The sequence below is a fragment of the Danio rerio genome, chromosome 18 (assembly GCF_049306965.1).
Source record: "Danio rerio strain Tuebingen ecotype United States chromosome 18, GRCz12tu, whole genome shotgun sequence".
NCBI classification, from domain to species: Eukaryota; Metazoa; Chordata; class Actinopteri; order Cypriniformes; family Danionidae; genus Danio; species Danio rerio.
This window is the reverse complement of record NC_133193.1, coordinates 20,789,860-20,813,621: the sequence shown is the minus strand read 5'-3', so window position 1 is coordinate 20,813,621 and position 23,762 is coordinate 20,789,860. Positions and strand designations below refer to the sequence as shown.

Sequence of the window (23,762 nt, the reverse complement as noted above, 5' to 3'; positions counted from 1 at the left end):
CAGGATACAAAATTAGCATCATCAAATGCCAAAATCCAACAAAATCGGGCTTTGGACAGGATTTTTTTTAAAGAACAGCAGCATATTGCAAGGATAATACTGGTAAAAAACTAAAGTCTATCACATTTTTTTGTAATGTAAATGAGATGAGCAAAAATGCCTCACTGTTTCAACTTTAGAAGCAAATCGACAATCTATTTTTTTTTTTAACATATTCGGCAATCTTTTTTTGGTACTGATTTTATTTACATATTAACCTCATCTTTTGATATGATGTACTTTTAGAGAAAAATTATGTCCATATATGTGGACTCGTGGTCCGAATTTACATTAAACATTTTTTTTTCCTGACTTTTTTTTATGCATATATAACATTTACATTGTTTTAACATGTTTTGAATATCAGAGAGTAAACAAAAAAAAATTTGCCCCTTTTGGAAAGTTAAAAATTGTGTTTGGGACACTTCATATGCTGCAAAACAGTTGCAGAATGACACTGTATGTCTGTTACAAAATATAAAAAATTCAAAGTATTTTAAATAGCCACTGAAGAGCTAAAATGTGCTGTCCATGTATGTGGCCACAAAGCTGTAGGAGGTTAATCAACTCTGTGCTATCACACACATGCAAAAAATGGCTTTTTCTAGTTATTTAAAATAAGGAAACAACACAATTCTTAATTGTAAGGTTTACAGTCTTATTATTACATATTAAACCTCTTTAACATTTTTAAATGTAGATGCCGAATCACTGATTAGTGCTGGGAGTCACAGCTCCAATGGTTTATTTTATTTTCAAGATCTGAGGTGAGCTATCTACTGCTGCTTTCAGTAGTAACTTTATAGCAATAAATTTCATGTCAAATGACATTCAAACTTACATTATTAGAATTTTACACTGAATAAAGCACTTGAGGTCTGCCTGTGGTGATCATCGTCATAGTTTTCTGTTGTTCAGGTGAAAGAAATAGAAGCTGTTTCTAAAATATACATTTCAGGTGTTGGTTTACAAAAACTCCTTTTAATGTGAAGATATTCCTTCTATCGTGAGTAGGCATGTATGGACCATTATAAGATTCTGGTTGTATGATAACCTTGGATTAAAATATCATGGTTTCACGATATTGTGATTACTGCTCTAAAATATGTTCTTTTTTTAATGTCTGGGTGAAAAACTAAAACTTTTTCCTCTTTGAACACAATATATTTTATTTTGAGAAACTTTTAAAATATTTTGGAGCCGTAAACATGTCAGGCTGAATAATTCAAATGAATCATTGACTTCTGCTGTCTGCATTAGTTTAAAAAACATGGACATCTTTTCTGCTGGGGACACTGTTGTCTTAATTGTAAAACAAAACATAAAAACAAAACAAAAACCTACATATGCAATTGAAATGGTACAGCAGAAAAATTTGGCAGTTTTAAAACCTTGACTTTTCTAAACCACGGTATACCTTAAATATGTTTATCGTCCCATCCCTAAATGCGAAGTGTTGCTTTTAGTTTGAACATGGTTTAAATCAGCCTTAAATCAGCCTTTAGGCTCAATAGTCACACTCTTGTTGCTGTCTGGCAACCTGCACTTGCATGAAGCCATCAGGGGAGGAGCAGAGTGAAAATTGTGTTTTGAACCGGAGTGCAATAACTAGTTTGATTGTTTTAGGTTCAATTCACTTACATGCGTAACAACATTTAAGTTGACTTAATCGCTTTGTGTTGGGACAACATGAAGGAATAGTGTGGATTACAGCATATTTTTTTGGATGCAGTTTAAATAAATAAACTATTGGTTTGTAATATTAATTTTGCTATGTATTCTTTTATACACTCTTCAAAAACCCTATACTTTTGTGGCCAATACATTGGTGCATTTAAATCTTGTCTCAAAAAGAGAGTTACTTCATATTTACAAATGGAAACTTGCTTCGCTAGCTATTGAATGCATTTCCAGCTGCATTTATTGACCTGAATTGACAAATTGTAACTTCATAAAAAGAAGTGATACATTTATATCAATAAGTAAGAACATACATCTAAGTATTAACCTTTCTCCAAGAGATAGGCTTGCCACGACCTTTATTATTTAAAACCGAGACTTCTGGGAAAGAAAGTGTTGTCGGTATTTAACATTCCAGTGAGCCTTTCTATAACTCTGACTTCCACAGGATTGAATCACCGCTACACACAAACACACACACACAAATTCCAAAGCAACTCGCCACAGCCTGTCCTGCTTTCCAGGAAGGAATGTAATACTGCATAACTGTCAATTTCCCAAACGCCACTACTAAAGCCCAGCTACTCCTTTATTTATGCAGAAATAATAGCCAGTTTCTATATTACAAGCCAACAGCTTTATCCTTAATTATCAGTCCCTTAATGCCAAATGGAGAGAGTACAAGAGGAGGAAAAGTGTCTGAGATGTCTAGTGAGCTTGAAGAAACAAGAGGCAATGACACGCACCACTGGCTCAGGCTGTTAGGATTGTCATTGGCTTGGATTCAAAAGGAGAAAAATAACAGGCTTGCCAAATAAAGGTAGAAAAGACAGGCAGAGGTGGTCCTTACTGTCTGTCATTATGTCTTTCTGTTTGGATGTGAAGCTGATAAACAAATTAATTCAATGGATGATGATATTTGGCCTGACGCACTCATTTTCAGATGTGGACAATTGTTGTTGGTACCCTTCAGTTTTGTCCAGGCCAGTTTCATTAGTTTGACTTTTTTTAATGCTTCTGTTAAGCCACAATTTAAAAGCAATATTTTATTTTCATTAATTTATTTTCAGCCAGTTTTGATTTATCTGTATTATTTTATTACTTTTGTCTTTCTTCAATGGACGTGTACCAACAATTAGTATGTAAGTCAAAATAATTATCTCTCTTTTGAATTGTTTTATTTTATTCTTTTTCAAACTTTTCCCAAGTGATGTTTAATAGGACATTTTTAACGCCTTTTTTAATCTGTGGAAAGCTTCCTTTTATTTTGGCTAGAATAAAAGCCCATTTCCATTTTATTTAACGTCAATATTATTACCCCTGTAAAAAATAAAATAATGTTCACTTTCTTGTTTTTTTGTCTACTGCTGTTCCTGATTGGCTGGTTCACCTAAACTTGGTACAACCAATCCTGACACTTTTTTATGCTGATTGGTTCCTAAGTAACAACTTGGTCCCGGTCTCAGCCAATTAGATCACTCCAGCTCGCTATATTGACCTTATTCTAAAATGCGGAAGTGTGCCTGTTTTCGCGATTGTCTTAGAACTTCCGATTCAGTCGCCTATGGGAGAAATGACAAGGAATAATAAACGGCACAAAATGGCCAAACTACTTGCTCAACAAACAAATGTTTGCATGACTACACAGATCAAGTAGCATAATATAATAATAAAATATTAAATTGCAACATCAAGCAGCGTAACGAGCAGTTGTTAACGTCAAAAAATGAATGGAAGTGAATGTGACCGGAAGTCGCGAGACAAAAAGATTCAAATGGCAGCGCCCACTCGTCAGCTGAGAATAAGGTGAATATATATGTTTTGTCTGTCGTCAGTTTTGTTAGTTACTTTGAGTACAATCTTTTGAGTGTTTGTTTGAACCAGATCCTTGGTCAAGTGTGAAACCCCACTCCCCTAGACTTCCCAGGGGAGAAACACCAAGTTAAGTGTTGTTTGTTGTGGGGCTTTTTTCCCCCTGATCTCACTCTCCCCTACTTTTTTCAGCTACTTTTCCCCTTATGTATCATATTTTCTCTTACTAAAGCTACCTCTCCTCTAACCTGTCTACTCCTGAAATGTGTGATGTTTATGTATGGTTGGAGGGGTCCAATTTCGCTGCATGTAACAGTGTTTCTGACAAATAAAGCCTTTTTTTTCAAAATCATCATCATCATCAAGACTTTAAGTTGTACTTTAAGCTTTAAGTAGAAAAGATCCTGCAGTTTTCCCACAATTCTAGGATAGCTGAATTCGAAGAAAAGTTAACAAAAAGTCGCATTTTTTTTGCATTCCTGCAAAATTCTTAATTTAAATGCAAACTAATGGCTAAATACTGTATGTGATAAAACAACCTATTAAAACCTCGCCACAGCAAATTGATCAACCTTCATTTATCTACACCAAGTTAGAAAATTTTACACACACAAGCTAGCCCTCAATGTTTTAGATCTTGACAAGACACCAACATGAAGAAGCTTTATTTAGATTATATTTTTATATTATATTATGGCCACAGCCATAAAGCCCTGCAGCCGAAGACCAGTTTCTAACTAAAGCTAAGCAGGGCTGGGCCTGGTTAGTACCTGGATGGGAAATCACAGGGGGAAAACTAGGTTGCTGTTGGAATTGTGGCGTTAGTGAGGCCAGCAGGGCATGCTCAAGCTGCGGTCTGTGTGAGTCCTAATGCCCTAATATAGTGAAGGAGACACTATACTGTCAGTGAGCACCGTCTTTCGGATGAGGTGGTAAACCAAGTTCCTGACTCTTTGTGGTCATTAAAAAAAACCATGGCACTTCATTGTAGGGGTGTAACCCAAGTGTCCTGGCCAAATACCCTCCATCGGCCCTTACCCAGCATGGCCTTGCAAACACCCCCATCCCCCGAATTGGCTCTATCCCTGTCTCTCCCCTCTACCAATAGCTTGTGTGGTTAGAGCACTGGTACTGTTGTCCTGTGGCTGCCGTTGCATTATCCAAGTGGATGTTGCACACTGGTGATGGTGTCGAGAGATAAATGTCTGTCATTTTTAGCGCAAAAATCACCAAACAAAAAAGAGAAAAACTAGGAGGTCTGTATTATGCACCGTCGCCATGACAAAGAAATCAGTTATTAAAACTATTATTTAAAAAAATTATTAACAAAATTATTTCCTTAAAAACTGTTTTAAAGGAGAGCTAACTAATTTGACTTCAACTGGCTATGTTCAGCGACGTGTTGGTGCAGTCGGTAGTGCTGTTGCCTCACAACAAGAAGGTCGCTGGTTCGAGCCTCGGCTGATTTAGTTGGCATTTTCTGTGTAGAGTTTACATGTTCTCCCCGCATTTATGTGGGTTTCCTGCGCATGCTCTGGTTTCGCCCACAAGTCCAAAGACATGGGCTACAGGTGAATTGGGTAAGCTTAAATTGTTCGTAGTGTATGTGTGTGAATGAGAGCATATGGGTGTTTCCCAGTGATGGGTTGCAGCTAAAAGGGCATCCGCTGTGTAAAACGTATGCTGAATAAGTGGGTGGTTCATTCCGCTGTGGCGACCCCAGATTAATAAAGGGCCCAAAAGAAAATAAATGAATGAATGAATGGCCATGTTTCGTATTAAGGACTTTTTGGCCTCTGCAGATTGTAAACGAACGCATAACCTTTAAGTACTTTATCTCTTCAGTTCTGCTATGATACTTCCCTTTGAGCCTAATTTATAGCTGAACAGAACACTACAGAGAGAGAGGTGTTGTGCTGGCAGCTCTGACCAAATGTGATAAGGTATTCTCATTGATCTCAGTGGCAGGAGATGACGCTCTTTTATGTGCATCCGACAGATACTAAACAACACTAATATATGGGTCATTTCACGAACAGCACACATTTTTGTGCTCCTCCTCGTTAAAATGACTTGAACAATAAATAACTGGGACTAACTTTTACTGAGCTAATATTGATGTTTTTTTTCTATGCAGAGCAAAAAAGTAATCCAGGTAGTATGTATTAAGGTGTCTGAAGCGTTTATGATGATGAATTTCAGATAATTTTAGTAAAGAAAATTTAAGATACACATTAAAGGGAACACCCAAAATATCTGTCACTTTTTAATTCATTAAAAAAAGAAAAACATTATGCCTAAATAATAAATGTGCATGTATTGATGCTGTTGTCTCATCTGTATGAAATGAAATTAGATGTGCATCTCTAGCAAAACTTGATATTTGATATTCGTACAGAAAAAACAAAACAAAAACAGAGGATATGAAAATGGAAATTGTTTTTGCAAAATTTAATGGCATGAAATTTATGAATATATGATTTTGTGCACCTATTTATGAACTATTATAGACTTAATTTGTAAAGAGATAAATTAAGACATTTTAAAAAATCATGTTTATTACATTAGAAAGAAATATCATAAGCTTACCAAAGCTGCAATTATTTTTAATATAAAAAACTGTCAAAACTGCAGTATATTAAAAAATAATCATAATAAAGCTTTTTTACAATCTAAAATGACTTTTCTTTGTTTTAATATATTTTAAAATACAATATATTGCTTTGAGGGAAAAGCTGAAAGTTCAGCTTTGTTAGACTTCATTTCAGTGTCACAGGACCCTCTCATAAATAAATATAATATGCTGATCTTTGTGCTAAAGATTTTTTTATAATTTTATAAGAGCTTATAATTAGGGCTGGGCCGATAAACGATATTATATCGAATCGAAGGTGAATCGAATGATTCAAATCGAACGAATAGATCTAAAAGCATTAACAACTTATATCGACATATATATCGTTACTGTTCCATATACAAAATAATTACAGAGATTGCATTTTTGTCATATCGCCCAGCCCTACTTATATTATCATATTATTATTAATGGTGAAAAGAAACATTTGTTCTATATTCAACAGTTCTTGCGAGTATACATTATATAACACAGTTCTGCCTTTCTTAAACACTGCTTATAATAACTATATAGTGTCATGACCTCAAGAGCCAAGCACCATGTCTAAATAATCTGTAAGCCTTTACTATAACCTGTTACATGTCTAATAGCCATAATCTAACACAAGAATGCAGCTTGACAACTGTCCCAACACACAATTTACCACTTAAAAGGCATACTTTGATAAAATGTTTAAAATACGACCACAGAATGACCCATATTTTCAATTATATACGTCAATTAATAATTACTTGAAGCATTAAGTATGTTTTATAATTCTGTGGACTCTTACAAACATGTCATCAACATGCCACAAATTTATGTCGATAACAATAAGCTCCAGACTTTTTTACTCTTTATTAATCTAAGAACTAATCACACAGCAAAAATGGGAATCTAAAAGTGTGTTGATACATGCACAGAATTTTCAGCCACCGAAAATGTATTGTCTGAAAATGTTATGCCATTTAATGGACCCTCTAATTTTTGTGGCTGCAGTCATTGTTGGGGTACTCTTTTAAATCTAGAAGCATTAACTACTCATATCTAAATATATATAGTTTTCGTTTAATATGCAAAATAATTACAGAGATTGCATTTTTTTCCATATCGCCTAGCCCTACTTATAATATTTTCTAATTATTAATAACATTGAGAAGAAACATTTCTTCTATATTGTACACCTCTGATGAACATATATTACATAACACAGTTCTTTCTACACTGTTTATAAGAACTATGTAGTGTCATGACCTCAAGAGCCAAGCACCATGTCTAAATAATCTATAAAGCTTTCCTATAACCTGTTACATACCTCATAGCCATAATCTAACACAAGAATGCAGATTTACAACTGTCTCAACACACAATTTACCACTTAAAAGGCATACTTTGATACAATGTTTAAAATTCGACCGCAGAATGACCCATATTTTTAATTATATAAGTCAACTAATATTCACTTGAAACATTCAGTCAGTGTGTTTTATAATTCTGAGGACCCTTACAAACACCATCAACAATATCCACTCTAGTGCCAAATTCAATCATTTAGCAAGGCTAAATCTATTAAACATCTATTGAAGGAGTTAAACGATATGCTTAATGAACCTGATAATGCATGAATGAAGCAACACTGTATTTGTGAAGTCTTCAAACAAGCCTATTCGACACAAAATGACATCGTAAGACTCAATCCCACTCACTCTGTGGCCCCGGTGCCGTTGATAGCGTTCCCATCTGGAATTGGGTTCAGTTGGATCGGCTCTGGCTTCCTCCTTTTCTGCATGATGAATCCTAATAGCTGGCTTCTCGGCAGCAGACGAAAAAAAAGACTCAAACAGAAGCAATCTGATCCGCAGACTACACCAACTCACCCGCCGACAGAGCAGTGATGCATAAGCTATGAATAGCCTATCACACCCTACCAATGGCTGTTTGCTTTACAATAAATAAATAAATAAACACAGAATGCAGCTAACGACAGTCTCGCATGGTCTTCTTGCGGGTACGATAGTGGTTGTTTCGAAAAATAGCTTATTTAGAGTATTTCTATGGGTGTGCGACAGCAGAGGATGGGTGCTGAGATTGTCTCTTTACGTCATGAAAATATTTACATCTGTCTTCCGGACAGCATGACCGCGTGTGGGCTATAACTCCATCTGCTGGTGGAAACGTGGTAATACTATATCGTTTCTCATAGGCCTGCAGTCTAACTAAAGGGTTAGTTCACCTCAAAATGAAAAATTGGTGTTAAAGGAATAGTTCACATAATGTAAAAATTAAAATTGCCCCATTATTTACTTACTCTTAAGACGTCGCATCGGTGTATATGACTTCTTCTGTCAGACAAACTCAGACAGAGTAGTTTTGAATTGAATCCAGTATCTTCTACTGTATGTTGTATAGTGGTGTTGAGTAGTAGAGAGCGGGAATGATTTTAACACATTTTTTCTTTAACACCTAAAACTATCCTTTTTTTTAGCTAGATGACTGAAACTTTTAGGCAAAGTACCCACATTTATATATATGAATCTATATGACAGACTTTGTGAGATGATGACAAATACAAAGGTGTCATTTGTTACAACCTACCTTACGACTAGGTAAATTGTAACAAGTAGACAAAATGCAAGGGTACTACAAGTGATATGCCACAACAATAGTTTTATTGTAAATAAATGACTGCAACAATATGTTCATATTTTGTGCTTATGCATGCACATGGGCATTTGTGTGTGCATGTCTGTACATGCACATTCATGTGTGTGTGAGTAATTGTGTTTATTTTAAATTAGCGTGTTTCAACCTACCCCGCCACATTCACCTATTGTTTAGCTAACTGTATTTGCATGGTGCTGAGAAATTAGCAGGTGGTTGATCCATTTGTTACTAGAGAAACTACAGTTTGACCTGATATAACTCATACAACATCATCTACAACAGTAGCGGTACTAAACAAAATATTATCTTATTGTTGTTGTTTTTTTACTTTCCTACCTCAGAATTCAATTTTCTGTTGTAGCTTCTGGAGAGCTTGCAAGACTGACTGAAACATCTCCAAGTGTGAATGTCATGGAAACCTGGGGAAACTAAAATTGTCACATGACCCCGATCTTATCCCTGATTCATGAAATTGGTAGTTACAACTCTTCCTGCGTTTCAACTATACCTGCTCTCCCTCTACCCATTTTTCGAACTTTCCAATAATCCATGTGCAGCCAAGTGGTTAATCCATGTCTTATGAAGTGCACTTATGTGTTTTATAACAAAAAATAGGTCTATTCTTGAAATTAAAACTTCAGTTATTGATATTCAGTGGCTGCCAAATGCAACAGACAACTTGACCTCTGACTTGACTAATGATATGATGCATGATGTGCAAATTTGTAGCATAACAGTAATATACTTTATGATGTTATACAGTAATGCAATTGTTTTGTTCTCGCCATCCTATTCTGTGGTAATTGAACTTTGTGGTGTTTCCTGTGAGATGCATCTTTTTCAGAATTTCAGCTATGATCGCATCTTACATCATGTGTCATCCAAAGAGTCAGAGATCATATGCAGCCAAGAATGTCTAAAAATGCAGCTGTAGAACATATCGATGCACATGTGTTAATCTCTTGGCAGTGTATAGGTTAATTTTATGGCTTCACACATATAATGAAAACAAAATAAAATTAACACATGAGGATGAAAATACAATGTCCTTAAGAGACAGTTGACTCCCAAAATGAAAACATACTCATCATTTACTTACCCTCAAGTGGTTCCAAACCTTTATGAGTTTCTTTTTTCTATTAAACACAAAAAAAGATAATTTGAAGAAAGCTGAAAACCTGTACCCATTGACCTTTTTAGTAGATAAAATAAAAAAAAAACCTGTTGGTTACAGGTTGTCAACATTTTTCAAAATATCAAACTCGATCTTGAACACAGTCTTTTGTGTTTAACAGAAGAAAGATACTCATAAAACAAATAAAGGTGGCACAGTTGGCTTAGTGGTTGGCACTGTCACCTTACAGCAGGAAGGTCACTGATTTGAGTCCCAGCTGGGCCAGTTGGCATTTCTTTGTGGAGTTTGCATGTTCTCCCTGTGTTTGCATGCGTTTCCTCCATGTGCTCCCGTTTTCCCCACAGTACAAAGACATGTGCTATAGGTGAATTGAATAAACTAAATTGGCTGTATGAGTATGAGTTTGTGTATGAAAAAGGGTCTTTTCCAGTTCTGGGTTGCAGCTGGAAAGGCATCCACTAAATAAAACATAAGCTGGAATAGTAGGCGGTTCATTCTGCTGTGGTGACCTTTGAAATAAAGAGACTAGCTGAAAGAAAACGTATCTGTGCAAGAAACATAAAAATGTTTCTGTAAATTATTTACAGAAATATTACCTTTTATTTATTTTGGCAAACATTCTTGAGCTTAACTTCCTTATTGATATCACATATGTGGACATAATCTTAGGTCAAAAACGGAAAAAGTACTGGCAGCTCATTACACAGACTTTTTATTGTAGTAATATTATTATTATGTACATTAAAAACAGAAAAATGTGCTAACATAATATATATATATATATATATATATATATATATATATATATATATATGTGTGTGTGTTTGTGTGTGTGTTTTGACGGTTAAACTACTGTAAAAAAACTAAAACTAAACATTTATTCATTCATTCATTATTTTTTCGGCTTAGTCTCTTTATTTTTTCGGCTTAGTGGTTTGATCTAATTATTGATGGATTTGTTTATGAAAATATTGAGAACCCCCTTTGACTTACCTTTTCTTGCACTGTAAAAAGTGTTACTTAAATAAAACTTAAAAAAATTAAGGCAACATTTTCCAATTACTTTTTGTAAGTTTAGTGAACTTCTTGTTATTTTGATTTGGTAAAAATCAATATTATTATTTTACCGTTTGCAAAAAAATTAAGTAGAGTCTACAATATAAAGCAAAATTTTTGAGTTTAACCAAAGTGTTAAAGATCAGTATATTGATCAAATAATACTTAATTAAAATAAGTAACATTTAAAATAAAAAAAAATTATTTATTTCATTTTAATTAAATCATATTCTCTATTACTCTTAGTTTATACTAATTATTTTTTAATTCAACTTTAATAAGGAAAGAGAGGTATTTGTCAAATGTTTATTACTCTAACATTTGCCATACACAAACAACTGGGTGCACTTATTATCAATTTATAATCAAAAGTTTCTATAATCAATTTTATTGTTAATGTTGTAAACATTAACATTAAAAATTACAGAAACTTCTAACCTCATCTTTAAGCGCAGCATAGAAGACCTTTAAATGCAATCTGTACACTAACAATAAAATACAGTGAATCTTGACCTGAGCAATTTACATAAACAGACTAGCTTAAGTGCACAGTACAGTACATTTTCATATGTACTACAACATTGAAATAAAAAAATAAAGTGCCTCTGATCTCAGCATTTGACATAACAAAACAAACTTTGCCCCATATATACAAAAGCAAATCAAATGCCCATATTTGCTGCAGACTTATCCAGAAACTGAAGAAGTTGGTGCGTGACTACCACATTGTTCCAAGTCAAACTGTCCATTGAACAAAAGTGATGAAGCAAAGAAACAGAACCTCTGAGCGGCAACTAATTAACTAACTCAGAAGTTTTTGTGTCATGAATCAGGAGGAAGACTTTGGACGCAGTGTGTCAAGTCCCACAAAATGTCTTTGAAACACCTGAAATGTTTTGCTGAGTTGTGGTGGATACTGCAAGTTCATAGCCCTGGCGTGGTTTCCAAGACGAGTAAGCACAGGGATGCCCTCAATGATGATGCCCACCACATCTGGAACACGGCAGATATATATCTGCATATTGCGCATTTTCAAGTCTTCATAGACACTGCTCTCTGTTTTTCCCTGTATGAGAATAAACAGAACAATAAGTGGCAAAACTGAAAAAGCCATTCTGACAGTTTTATTGTCAGATGATTATGATTTTGGCATAATGTAAAACAAGGATTTTACTTTTGTGAAACTGCAGTTAAAAATGACATTATTTTTTAAATCAAGTCTACAAGCAACTAAAAGTCCAAAAGGTTAACTTGGGACCCTGGTTCCTGCATATTCATTTAGGTGTTTGTAGGCGTGTTTCGAATGTTTGACAGAGCTCCATCTTTGTACTATAATTCAGTCAGACATAAGATTGATATCTGAGGAATGTGTGCCTTTCCCAAAAAAGTCAAACTATGCTTTTTAAACAACACTTACATAGTAGTCAGAGATCAGCTTTTGCCCACTCTCTCCCATGTATTCAATGAGGCATCTCAGAGCCACGTCTCTCTTCCTCACCACAGAGGTACTTGAATCCTATAGTTGGTAAGTGAATAATGAAAAAACTGAATATTGCAGGCAATATAACTACAAACGTAAAATGTCATTATCAGTGTGGTTCTGTACAACCTATTCAACAGAGTTCAACTATCTATCTATCTATCTATCTATCTATCTATCTATCTATATATATATATATATATATATATATATATATATATATATATATACACATACATACATATATATACACACACACAGACACGCACATATACATATATACACAAATAACACATATATACATATATATATATATATATATATATATATATATATATATATATATATATATATATATATATATATATACACATACGCACATACATATAAACAGACACAGACACACGCTTTTTTTATATTTACCCTTAAAATTAATGACTTTGTTTTGCACTATTTACCTATTAGGTAAGATGAGTAAATAAAGTACTTATTGCATAAACATGCATCAGCCACATTGTTACCATGTTTGCCTTACCTGTATCAGTTCCAATAACTCCAACTGATGTTTTCACCAGTCGCTGCACCCTTCGCACTAAACAGGTCAAGAAGTTTTGGAGTGTATTTGTCCAGCTGGGACATAAAAACCGATTCTTGTGGAACACCAGTACACCTTTGGAATTCTTCATTTATCTGTAATACATCAATTGTTTGTCTGTTATTTGGAACCAAATGTGTAAAGAATTGGCAACCTTTTATTCCTATGTAATGAAATCCTCCATAAAACATGTGAGGTAAAATTTTCAGTATGTGTTCAGCAAAAAGTGTGTCTAGCATTACATAAACATCTTTGTTCACCATTATTTGCCAAGCAGCATGTCATTGATAAATCATTTACCTGGGCAGGCCATCTTTCTTTAATTTTTGCACATCTGGGCTCTGGACAACCACTTCCATTCTCCCCCAGCTATATGTCCTAGCCATCATGTCATTTATGCTTCTGACATCTCTCTAAAAAAGCAACACAAATTAAAAGAAGAGTTTAGGTAAACATCAGGATCATTGATAATATTGCAATGCAAATAAACATTTAATCTTTTAAATTGAACAAATGATTTAAGGCAAATTAAAATATTTCAAACAAATTATCAAAAGATAAAGTTAAACCTTTAACAATTTTTCTGATACATTGCAGAGATAGGTGGTAAAAATATAATGTCCTCATCTTTTTCAATCAAGCAGGAAATACATTTGTGACTACAAACTTAGCCGTTAACTTATAACTGACACATGTACGAGTAAGATAGCCCATGCTAGTGGTGTTCTGCTAGCTAATTCGGAAAGAGGCATAACATTTAAGACGAATGATTTGAGACAGAATAATTCACATTCACCAAAGCTATACTAGACAAACAAAATGACAATGTTTTTTTTGTAAAAGTACACAAAACAAAGTAGAAACATAATCTGGCAATATATCTAACATATTTCGATCCTACGTTTGCGATAGTTGTTTTAATATTAATGTTAAATTCCGTACTTTCGGTAAGGCCGCATGGCGCTTGCAAAACTGACAAACTTAACCGTTACTGTCATGAAAGGCGACTTGTTTACATTTTACAGTGCAATAAATGCGTGCTCAGTCGGCTAAAACCTAACTTTATGCAATGTAAATAGTTACTTACATGTGTTGCACGTTGTATAAAGCCCTCAAAAACTCCACAGAACGTCGAAACTGGTCCGGTACAGGTATGAGCAACGATGTCGTTGCTCTGCATGCGTGCTGCGTCATGTGGGCGGGTCGTGAAGTTTTACTTTGGATATAAACACTTAAATAGAGTTTTGTAGAAGCAATTTATTTTGAAGGTCAGTAAAACACAATTTTTTTATGGGTAATAATAAGTTACAAAAACAATCGCAATTTTTACTTATGTAAAACTTAAATTAATTCAAAATGGAAAGGTAATCAATTTATTGGAAGAAATATACTTTTTAAAATTAATTCCTATGGACAACACCCTTGAAGAACTTTTTACAGTGTGCTTTATTAAAGTTCACTCTTCATCCGCGGAATAATAGTCCTCCTGACCGGATGAGCAGTGCAGGTGTGGCGGTAGCCCCTGCTCCTCCTCCAGATGCTCCAGCGCACGGATCTCCTCCAGTATGTCTGCCGGTAAGCTGATCTCCAGCGGCCGCTCCATCAGCAGCAGTTTCCGGCAGTAGTGTCTCTCGGTGCGGTCTACGGGCTTCGGAGGGAAAAGCTCGGTGCTCAGCAGGGCTTTGATCGGCCGGTCCCGGAGGTTTATCCGCAACACGCGGTGCGGTCTCCCGGGCACCCGCGGAGGTCGAAAGTCCCACCAGTTCTGCTCGGTTTCCCGCAGGAAGTGCTGCAGGTTCCGCAGCTTCAGCAGGCTCCGGGGCCCGCGGGTGGGGAAGCGCAGCTCGTGCTCGAGCTCGAAGTCTTCTATCCAGTCCCAGTGCTTGGGTCTGGTCCTCCGTTTGACTTGTCGGCGGAAGGCCTGCAGCTGCTGGTATTTGCTGTGGATGTAGGAACAGCACTCGTTTATCTGGGCCGCGATGGACCTCGCAGTTCTCGCAATCGTCTTCGCCATCGCGCGCTGGGAAACAGTGTAAACAGCAGTAAAGTGGAATGTAAGTTTGATAATCCGACAGAGAAATGACGGTTTAAAAGAACCCGCGCGTGTTCCGAGAGTGACGTCAGAGCCAGCAGCACGCGCCTTCCAAAAATGACGTCAATCCCAGCAGCCAGTAGTTGTTGTTACAAGTGATTATTTTCTGTACTTGAAGATTTGGGGAACTTACTGTGTTATGAACGCTTTATGACTGTTCGTGACTTTCCTACTCACTAACTCTGGCAATAGAGACAGACCTATAGAAAACCATTAAACATAATGCATTCAGGTCTCCAAGCTATTCTGAAGCCATTGTCTATTACAAGTTTGAATTGACTTTAAAGTGAAAATAAAGTCCCTGCTTCAAATCAAACAGCCCAAGTCCATATAACTTTCATAAAAGTGTTGTTTTAATAGAAATATGACGTCTTGTGCCTGTGGTGAAGCACATTTACAATAGACTGAATGTATATAACGTAACAATCACATAACCAATACAATATATGCCATATTGTGTTTTGGTAGTTGGTTTTACATCATTAACTCCTCAGAATAATGCTTGATTTGTTTTGTCTCATTTAGAGCTGAATGAAGCCAGACGGTCTTAAAAAGCATGCTAACGTGTATCTCAAGAACCAGAGATTTCATTCAGCTCTAAATGATTTTGGTTTCAAAAAAATTAATAAATAATACAGCAAAAACAAATCATATCAGTTTAGAAAAGCGATATTTGTAACATTTGATATCATTCACATCATGCAGTAGTTTAATTTTAGTTAGATGTGTTTTTTAATGTCTTTTTAAAATATTTATTTGTTTATTTATGACGACTTTTGCTGCTTGTTTGCTGCTTGTTCAAACAACTTTTTTAAAAGTAGTTGAAAACACATTTCTTAATTCGTTTTGGGACAACTTGATTGTTTTATGTCCAATCCACTTGAATTTGTAAAAACTATTAGGTTAACTTAATTGATTTGTGTTGTGACAACATGAAGGTACTGTGTGGGACCTACCATTTTTTGTTGTCTTCTAACTGGCGACTTGCTGCAATGGGCTATATGCACAAGGACTTTTCATTTTCAGTCAGGCAGCCCAGGGGCTTCCGGTGAACTGTCTTTCTATTACAAAATTGTCATGTTTAAGATCTGATTTCTTTAAAAATCAGCGATCTTCACTGCCTGTTAGATATACGATATCAAGTGGGTCTCAGATCGGACAAAAAGCACTGCATTCAATTCCATTTCCCCCGCCATGTCTTCAAAATATGACAGTTTATTTTACCCTATTTTTACCCTATTATTTTACCCAAAAGAATTTCTGTGCTAGCCTGTTGTTACTGACGGCACTAGCAGTTACAAGTCTTTCATCTCATTTTACGCTTGAACAACTAAATGAATGCTTAAGTCTATTTACCTGAACGTATTGTAATTATATAACATAGATGCTGTAAAAACAACCTTGTGAAATTAAAAATAGTCACATTAAACTTTCGCCAGAAGTTTATCGTTAGCTTTAAAACTCTGCATATAGAGCCCATTATTTATTTATTCATTTACTTTTCGGCTTAGACCCTTTATCAAACTGTAGTCACCTGCACAGCGGAATGAACTGACAACTTATGCAGCATATGTTATTACGCAGTGGATGCCCTTCCAGCTGCGACCCATCACTGGGAAACATCCATACACACTCATTCACACACATACACTACGGACACATACACTTTTGACTTCTTGCTGTCGCTCGCATAGATGGAGGTTTCCAAGAAGTCGCTCACTCTCCGTTAAAAACGCTTGTTGCTTTGCTGCTGAAGTCGCTCACAGTGTGAATGAGGCTTAATTGACAACTAGCTACAATTTTTATTTTAGGTCAAGCCGCAAAAATGGTTTTAGTTTCATAGTTTTTTTTCACAGCTCTGGATTTATTTCATTAACACAACACAATACTCTCCTGAAGAAGTAAAGAACAACTGATCAAATATTACACAATTCGATGAGTCTCTGCATTGATCCCGTGGACCAGCCTGAACACCCACTGGTGACCCACTCACACCTGCAGCTTCTCTATGATGGACGTTCAGCATTCTCCAGCCTCTGATGCCATAGTCTGCAGCTGTGCATAAGAGATTTGGCCAGAGGAGAAATAGTCATCCCCAACTGAACCGGGATTATCTCAAGTGTTTTTTCCCTTCACTTTCGTCAATTGATGAAGTTTGTTCCTCGTTACTATCGCCACTGGATTGCTTGGTTTGGGACTCGTGGAGCTGCACGTCAAATAATTTGCTCTTCAGTGTTTGGACTTTCAACAGCGAAAAATTAAATAACACTGAACAGAACTACACTGAACTTCAACTCTGAAAACTGGACTGACATGGTTTCAATTTACTAGAGCTTCTATGTTAAGGTGCTTTGACACATGCAGTCTACATTGTAAAAGCGCTATTGATTTAAATAAAAACTTTTTCAGACTACAATAGAAAGACAACCAGCCCATTTAGAGATTAAACATTAATTTATATAAATCTTCTCTACACTCCTCAAGGCCTTAAATCTGTCTACAGCTAAATAAATGCATCTCTTTGCTCTTTCCAAGCGCTTTCCTTCCGAGCATTTATCTGTGTTCATGCCAGTACCAGTCCGGTTATTGTGCTTTTGCAGATTTAGCCTAATTACTTATCTCTGCTCACACCATCCTCTCATCTGCCACTTTTTAGTGTTATTATGGCTGATATTATTCCTACATGCACAATATAGATTACTCCCATCTGTGCTCTGATGTATAATGTCAAATATAGAATGAACTAAGCATAACTGTGCATTAACATCCCTACTAAGCATGATAAGAAATTGTTTAGCCGACAGTTCTGAATAAGCATGCAGCTGCGTCTGTTTTAAATCTCAAACTTTTTTGGCCTAGACATAGAGTCCGTAATGCAGTAAACAGTAAACCATAGCCTTTTGGAAGTATAAGCATAATTTATTAGCAACTTACTCGACAGTTCGGCGCAACAGGCAGATTTGCTCTGTCAGCTATTCTGATAGGCTCCCCCTTGTGATTTCATAAAAAAGCAGATCTGGATAATTACAGGATTTGCATTTAGGTATGCAAGAAATCACGTCCTCTTAGGAGCATCGGATATTATTAAAATTGAAGAGTTGTCAAATTAATGATGCATAATTTGTAAAAAAAAAAATGTAAGCACAAAAGGAAATTACATTTCTGATTCACTGTTGTAAATGATCATGTAAGTTAATTTTTTTTTTACAAATTTATTTTATTCAGGACATGTCCAGTGTAAATCTTCAATTTGTAAAGGGCTTTACTTGCATTAAAATTGCATTTTGTGGGTTTTATGAAAGATCTGTTGTAGAAATGATCAGCCTACAGTAGTCAGATGAGTTTTTATTAACTTTTAATAAGATAAATGAACTCACGTCAGATATATTGTGTTGTTAATGATTTATTATCAATATTAACGACATTATATATTATATACATAATGTGTTTTTATATTTAATAAATAACAATTATTATAATAATTATAAAAACAATAATTCATTATTGTTTATTTATAATAATAATACTAAAAATAAATATAATAAAAATGATTATATATATTTATAATTGTTTATTCAAATTATTAATGATAATTGTTATATTTAAAAAATAATAATAACAATTGTTATTATTATTATTATTATTATTATTATTATTTATTTTTAACATTAATATTATTAACAACAATAAAAATAGGTATTATTGTTATATTATTATTATTATATTAATTACAATATATAATTATTATTATATATTGTTATTATTATTATTATTACTGTTATTTTAAATAAACTATTATAAATTATTGTTATTATAATTATTATTATCATTATTGATTAAATATAACAAATATTATTATTATTGTTATCATTATTATTATTTATTCATTTTTAACATTAATATTAATAACAACAATAATATAGTAATTATTAATAAATGTATTATTATTATTATTATTATTATTATTATAAACAATGATAAGTACAAAGTTAAAATATTGAAAATGACCATCCATAGTAGGCTACGTTTATTTCATTTTTGCATGACAAGCTATTTTTATTTTTATTTTTTTACTCATACTGCTTTTGTACTGCATTTAGTGTGCCTTTCAAGTCAATATAATGCCTATATTGGCAACCCATGTGTACTTCTGTAACCTATAATGTAATCTGTCTGTACCATGGGGAATTGATTGGATAGTTAAAATGATTCACAAAAGCAGTATCTTACTCTTAAAGCTTGTTTACACAGAGAAAGATAATTATAAAGATGGATAATAACAACAACACAACAGTGTTCACACACCAACACACAATATTGTTCTGCTTATTCATGTTCATTCATCAGCAGGAAAATAATAGTTCTGAAACGGCAATGATATTGTTTCCACGTGCTGTTATTGTTATAGCTGTGTTGACTCTGCTATTCTCTCTGAATCAGAATGATTATTAAAACTTTATATTGTTGTAGTCATGATCTTCGGTTGTGAATGGGCATAAAGGTAATGTTCATGTCATTAAAACATTTTATTTCATGGGTGTTTTTCAAATTGCAATGCTTTTGCCCTAACGAGTTTTGATGGAAAAAATTTTAGCAGAATGAGAATTGTTGACATTTGTTTGTAGTTTGAAACGATATATTGTCTGGGCTGGTCATGTAAATTTAGAACAAAAACTGGTAAATACTGTATGCTGCCCGTTCTTTTTCTGTCCTATATACATAGAAGTAGGAAAGAAAGTAAAGGATTTCCAAATTTACTTTGACTTGAATTTCGTTGTTTTTTTTTTCTGGTCACCTTCTTGTAATTTGGAAATATACACCATTTCCTAATATTCAGAACAGCAACATGTTTCAAAAAATGTTGGGGGAGGAGCAATTTAAGGCTAGTATTCAGGTAATCCAGACTGCAACAAGTCTAAAAGCCAGGGTCTGTCAGGTTATATGGTTGAGTCAGTGCCCTTGGCGAAGGTAACTTGCACTTCTGTGATGGCACATGATGCGGAAACGTACATAGAGATTTTTTAGCACAGTGCCCATGCATGTTTTAACAAGACAAAGCAAACCCACATTGTTCACACATTACAAAGTCCTGGCTGTGGAGGAAGACTTGACTGGCCTACCTGCAGTCCCTACCTTTCTCCAAAAGAGAATGTTTGGTGCATTTTGAAGTGCAAAATGTGACAATGAAGACCCGTACTGTAGACTTGTTTAAAAGAAGAATGGGGCAAAATTACACCTGAAACACTTCATGTGCCTTCAGTCACTAAACATCTGAAAAGGAATGGCAACATACAAAGTGGTAAATGTTTTACTGTTCCAACTTTTTTGAAATGTGATGCAAGAACCAACACTGGAATTTGTGTTTAGAAAAACAAATCTAACAAATCATGAGAAAAATAAAAATCATGAGAAACACATTAAATAATGTTCGTTCTATTGTCAGCAATAACGTAAAAGTCAAAGTAAATTTAGAAATCACTACTTTCTTTTTTTAATTGTGTTTTCCATACTGTTTCAATTTATACTGATTTGGGGTTGTACAATTATTTTTGTATTTTTATGTATGTGTGTGTATTACAAATGATATCTACAGTTGAAAAAGATTTATTAGACCCCCTTTGATTTTTTTTTCTTTTTAAAATATTTCCCAAATGATGCTTTACAGAGCAAGGAAATTTTTACAGTATGTCTGATAATATTTATTCTTCTGGAGAAAGTTAGGTCACATGAGCCATTTTTAAAAATACTCTGTTCTGAGCAGCGAATGTGAATTTGTGCATTATTTTCCTGTCATTACTCACTTTCTAATCATATACTGTATATGCGATTTCAGATGCAGCCACAGTGTTTTCACATGGCTTTTTGCCTACTGTAGCACTTCCACACTGCTTTTTTTGGGGGGGTTAATTAAGTAGTACATCATCCATGTATTTGAAGCTCACCTGTTATTTTTGTTCTGTTTAGACAGTGTGAACACACTAATTACACTATTTATACTACAAAATGACAAGAATAGTTCATTATGCGAATTGGGACACAACTTATGTGACAGATGAAATGAAAAATGAGCGGGTTTTGTGATTTCAGGCTTTTCAGAGGAGGAGAAAGTTACCCTAAATAAAAAATCGATGAAATCCTGATGACTAAACACATTGTTTTATTACATTATTTCTTTTATCTATTAGTTTTTTCCACTTCACATTTTATTGCTTGTACTGGAATATGCTCCATATTTGATTGAATATTTATATAATAATAATAATAATAATAATAATAATAATAATAATAATATTAATAATCATCATCATCATCATCATCATAAAAATAGTAACAACGACAAGAACAATAATAATAATAACGACAACAACAACAATAATTTTAACATAATAATAACAACAACAATAACAATTATTATCATTATTATTATTATTATTATTATTATTTTGTTTTCTAAATGTTCCGTGTGACTATACAAGTTTATCAGTGACTATTTCTCCAAACAAATGTACAAAACGTGTATGTGTTGCGCTTGCAGTTTCAGCACCATGGTCTCTGACGTCACGTGAGTTTAAAAAGAGGCCGCGCGAGAGGCAGAAACATTCGGCAACAGAGTCGGTCGGTTTCAGAGGATGAACAGCTGCGCTGCGCTCTGACACCACTGCCTTCAAAACACGAGCAGCACGGCGAATTTGAGAAAACACAGTCCCGGACTCTTCTTCATGTAGTCTCCACCTTCATTACCAACGAGAAAGTGGACAGTTTAATTCCAAAGATGAAGATTATGGACGAACATTAAGCTGCTATTTCGGATCAAGGAAAGTAAAACACACCGAGACAAGGTATTTATTTTCTATTTCGCTTTTTATACCCCCCTTTTAAGTCACATTTACTGTAAAACACTGCAATATGCATAGGAAAATAATCAAAACTGATATGCGCCCAGTGTTGCTGAATCATATCAAAGCTGTAGTCTATTTGTTTCTGGATATATTGCTGAGTATCTTTTGAAATAGTTTTCGCAAGTCTTATTTACATCTTTTTGCTTTTAGATGATGTTGTAATAATTTACTCTTTGAATGTGCAGTGATAATTAAAATACCATTTTAAAATAAGATAATGTTTGCAATAATTGCAATGAATATATGGATGATTTTATTAATTACTTAATGTTTTTTTAATAGATAGCATATATTTACGTCATACTTTATTACTAGGCTCGATAATTAACTTAAATCTTTTAGAGCATGTTGTTATTAGTGTTATTGACTCATTTTGGGTGACAATATCGATAGTGTGAGGAACCTATATAGATACTGCCTATATTCATTTGTGAGGGTGTTGGGTTTTTTCTATAGCCAAAGCAGACGTATCGTGTCCAGAAAACTCTCAAGCCAATATCTTTATTCAGTTGAGCTCATTTTGGCTTTAAATATTTCAGCTGGGGAATGAGATTATGAATAAAACTAAAGGCGTATATGTCAATAAATGTGAATAAATCATACTTGATCTATCTATATTTTATAGCATCTTGCTAAGTAGGTATGTTGCTAGCTGCACTACACAGTATATAATAGGATCTTGTCAGTGTTTTGATGTGTGTGAAACCCATACACCCTTTCCGGGGTAATTTACAAGGCTGTAACTGTTCCGTTTTCATGGTAAAACACTAAGTGGTAAAATCGAGTTTATATATGCTAATGAAAACAACACACGTCAAGCATTTATTGCATTTTCAATGAATAGCATAAAGCATGAGACGCGGCGTGCGTACCCTTTCGCCCAGGATGGTCTTTTTTCCATTCGTTACTTTTAATTTAAAGTTTTGTATCCGCTAGATGGCTCTGTTGAGCAGTTTGATAGCCTTATTGAGATGTTTAAAGCTCCTGTGCATATCCAAACAGATGCAGCCCTGTAAATATAGCGATATAGCAAGTTTAGATGATATAGCAGATTCATTTTTCCCAGCAGCACAGTGTTTCCATATATAGACAAGAGTTGCTTTATATAAAACATAATTGGTTTGCCCTTCAGTGTTCCTTATCATACATGACTGTTTAAACCGCTGGGTGCTATTTTGTTGGACATCAGCTTGAGGTTTATTTTGTTACTTTATCAAGATTTTCCTTGTCTCAGCTTTTCAGAACTTTCCCTGACTGTTGAAACCTTGTTAAATGTCTCATAACAACGGCACTATTGACTTACAACTAACATAAATGAGGTATATGATGGAAAATAAGCTGTATTTTGGTCAAACAAAACAAAGGTGTTTCTTTTGTGCACATTTTGTGGTTAAATGTGTGCACGTCCTGTGTTAAGTTCAGAATTTGAAGAAACATATTTTATTGCATGCAAGCATCTGACTTGGATTTTGAAGATTTGCTTCTCCGTCTCTGGCTAAATGGGCTATGTTTGCCTGCGTGTTAGCCGGCTTGCCTAGACTGCATTATAGCCATCTGTCAAAAAGTCATAAATGTACTTTGCCAATACAGTAATGCAGCTTTTGTTTCTCAGTCTTGAGCTTTTAGCCTAATTAAACAGCAGTCTTGTCGAGAAGATATTCAGTAGTTGGCTTCTATTTATTCTGCCCAATTATTC

At 34.5% G+C, this 23,762-nt stretch overlaps 3 protein-coding genes across 4 annotated transcripts in view; 1 reads left to right on the top strand and 2 right to left on the bottom strand.

Annotated features, from left to right (window-relative positions):
- The window catches only part of map2k1 (mitogen-activated protein kinase kinase 1), a 32,554-nt gene extending 24,319 nt beyond the window's left edge, over positions 1–8,235 (bottom strand). Inside the window, 1 exon segment of the mRNA NM_213419.2 lies at positions 7,852–8,235. Coding sequence (NP_998584.2) covers positions 7,852–7,934 — 83 coding nt within the window. The 5' untranslated portion in view covers positions 7,935–8,235.
- Positions 8,236–11,294: 3,059 nt separating this feature from the next.
- LOC137488273 (uncharacterized) lies at positions 11,295–15,191 on the bottom strand. Its single transcript, XM_068214899.1, has 5 exons — positions 14,163–15,191; positions 13,376–13,488; positions 13,016–13,170; positions 12,418–12,516; positions 11,295–12,066 (listed from the first exon to the last, which is right to left on the bottom strand). Exon 1 carries the CDS (start codon positions 15,087–15,089, stop codon positions 14,532–14,534), a length of 558 nt encoding a protein of 185 aa, XP_068071000.1. The 5' UTR covers positions 15,090–15,191; the 3' UTR covers positions 11,295–12,066; positions 12,418–12,516; positions 13,016–13,170; positions 13,376–13,488; positions 14,163–14,531.
- A 6,572-nt stretch (positions 15,192–21,763) lies between these two features.
- megf11 (multiple EGF-like-domains 11) overlaps positions 21,764–23,762 on the top strand; it is a 264,017-nt gene continuing 262,018 nt past the window's right edge. For both annotated transcript variants that reach the window (XM_021467800.3, XM_009293604.5), the window contains exon 1: positions 21,764–22,006. The gene's annotated coding sequence lies outside the window, so the exon portion shown is untranslated. The remainder of the gene's footprint in view (positions 22,007–23,762) is intronic.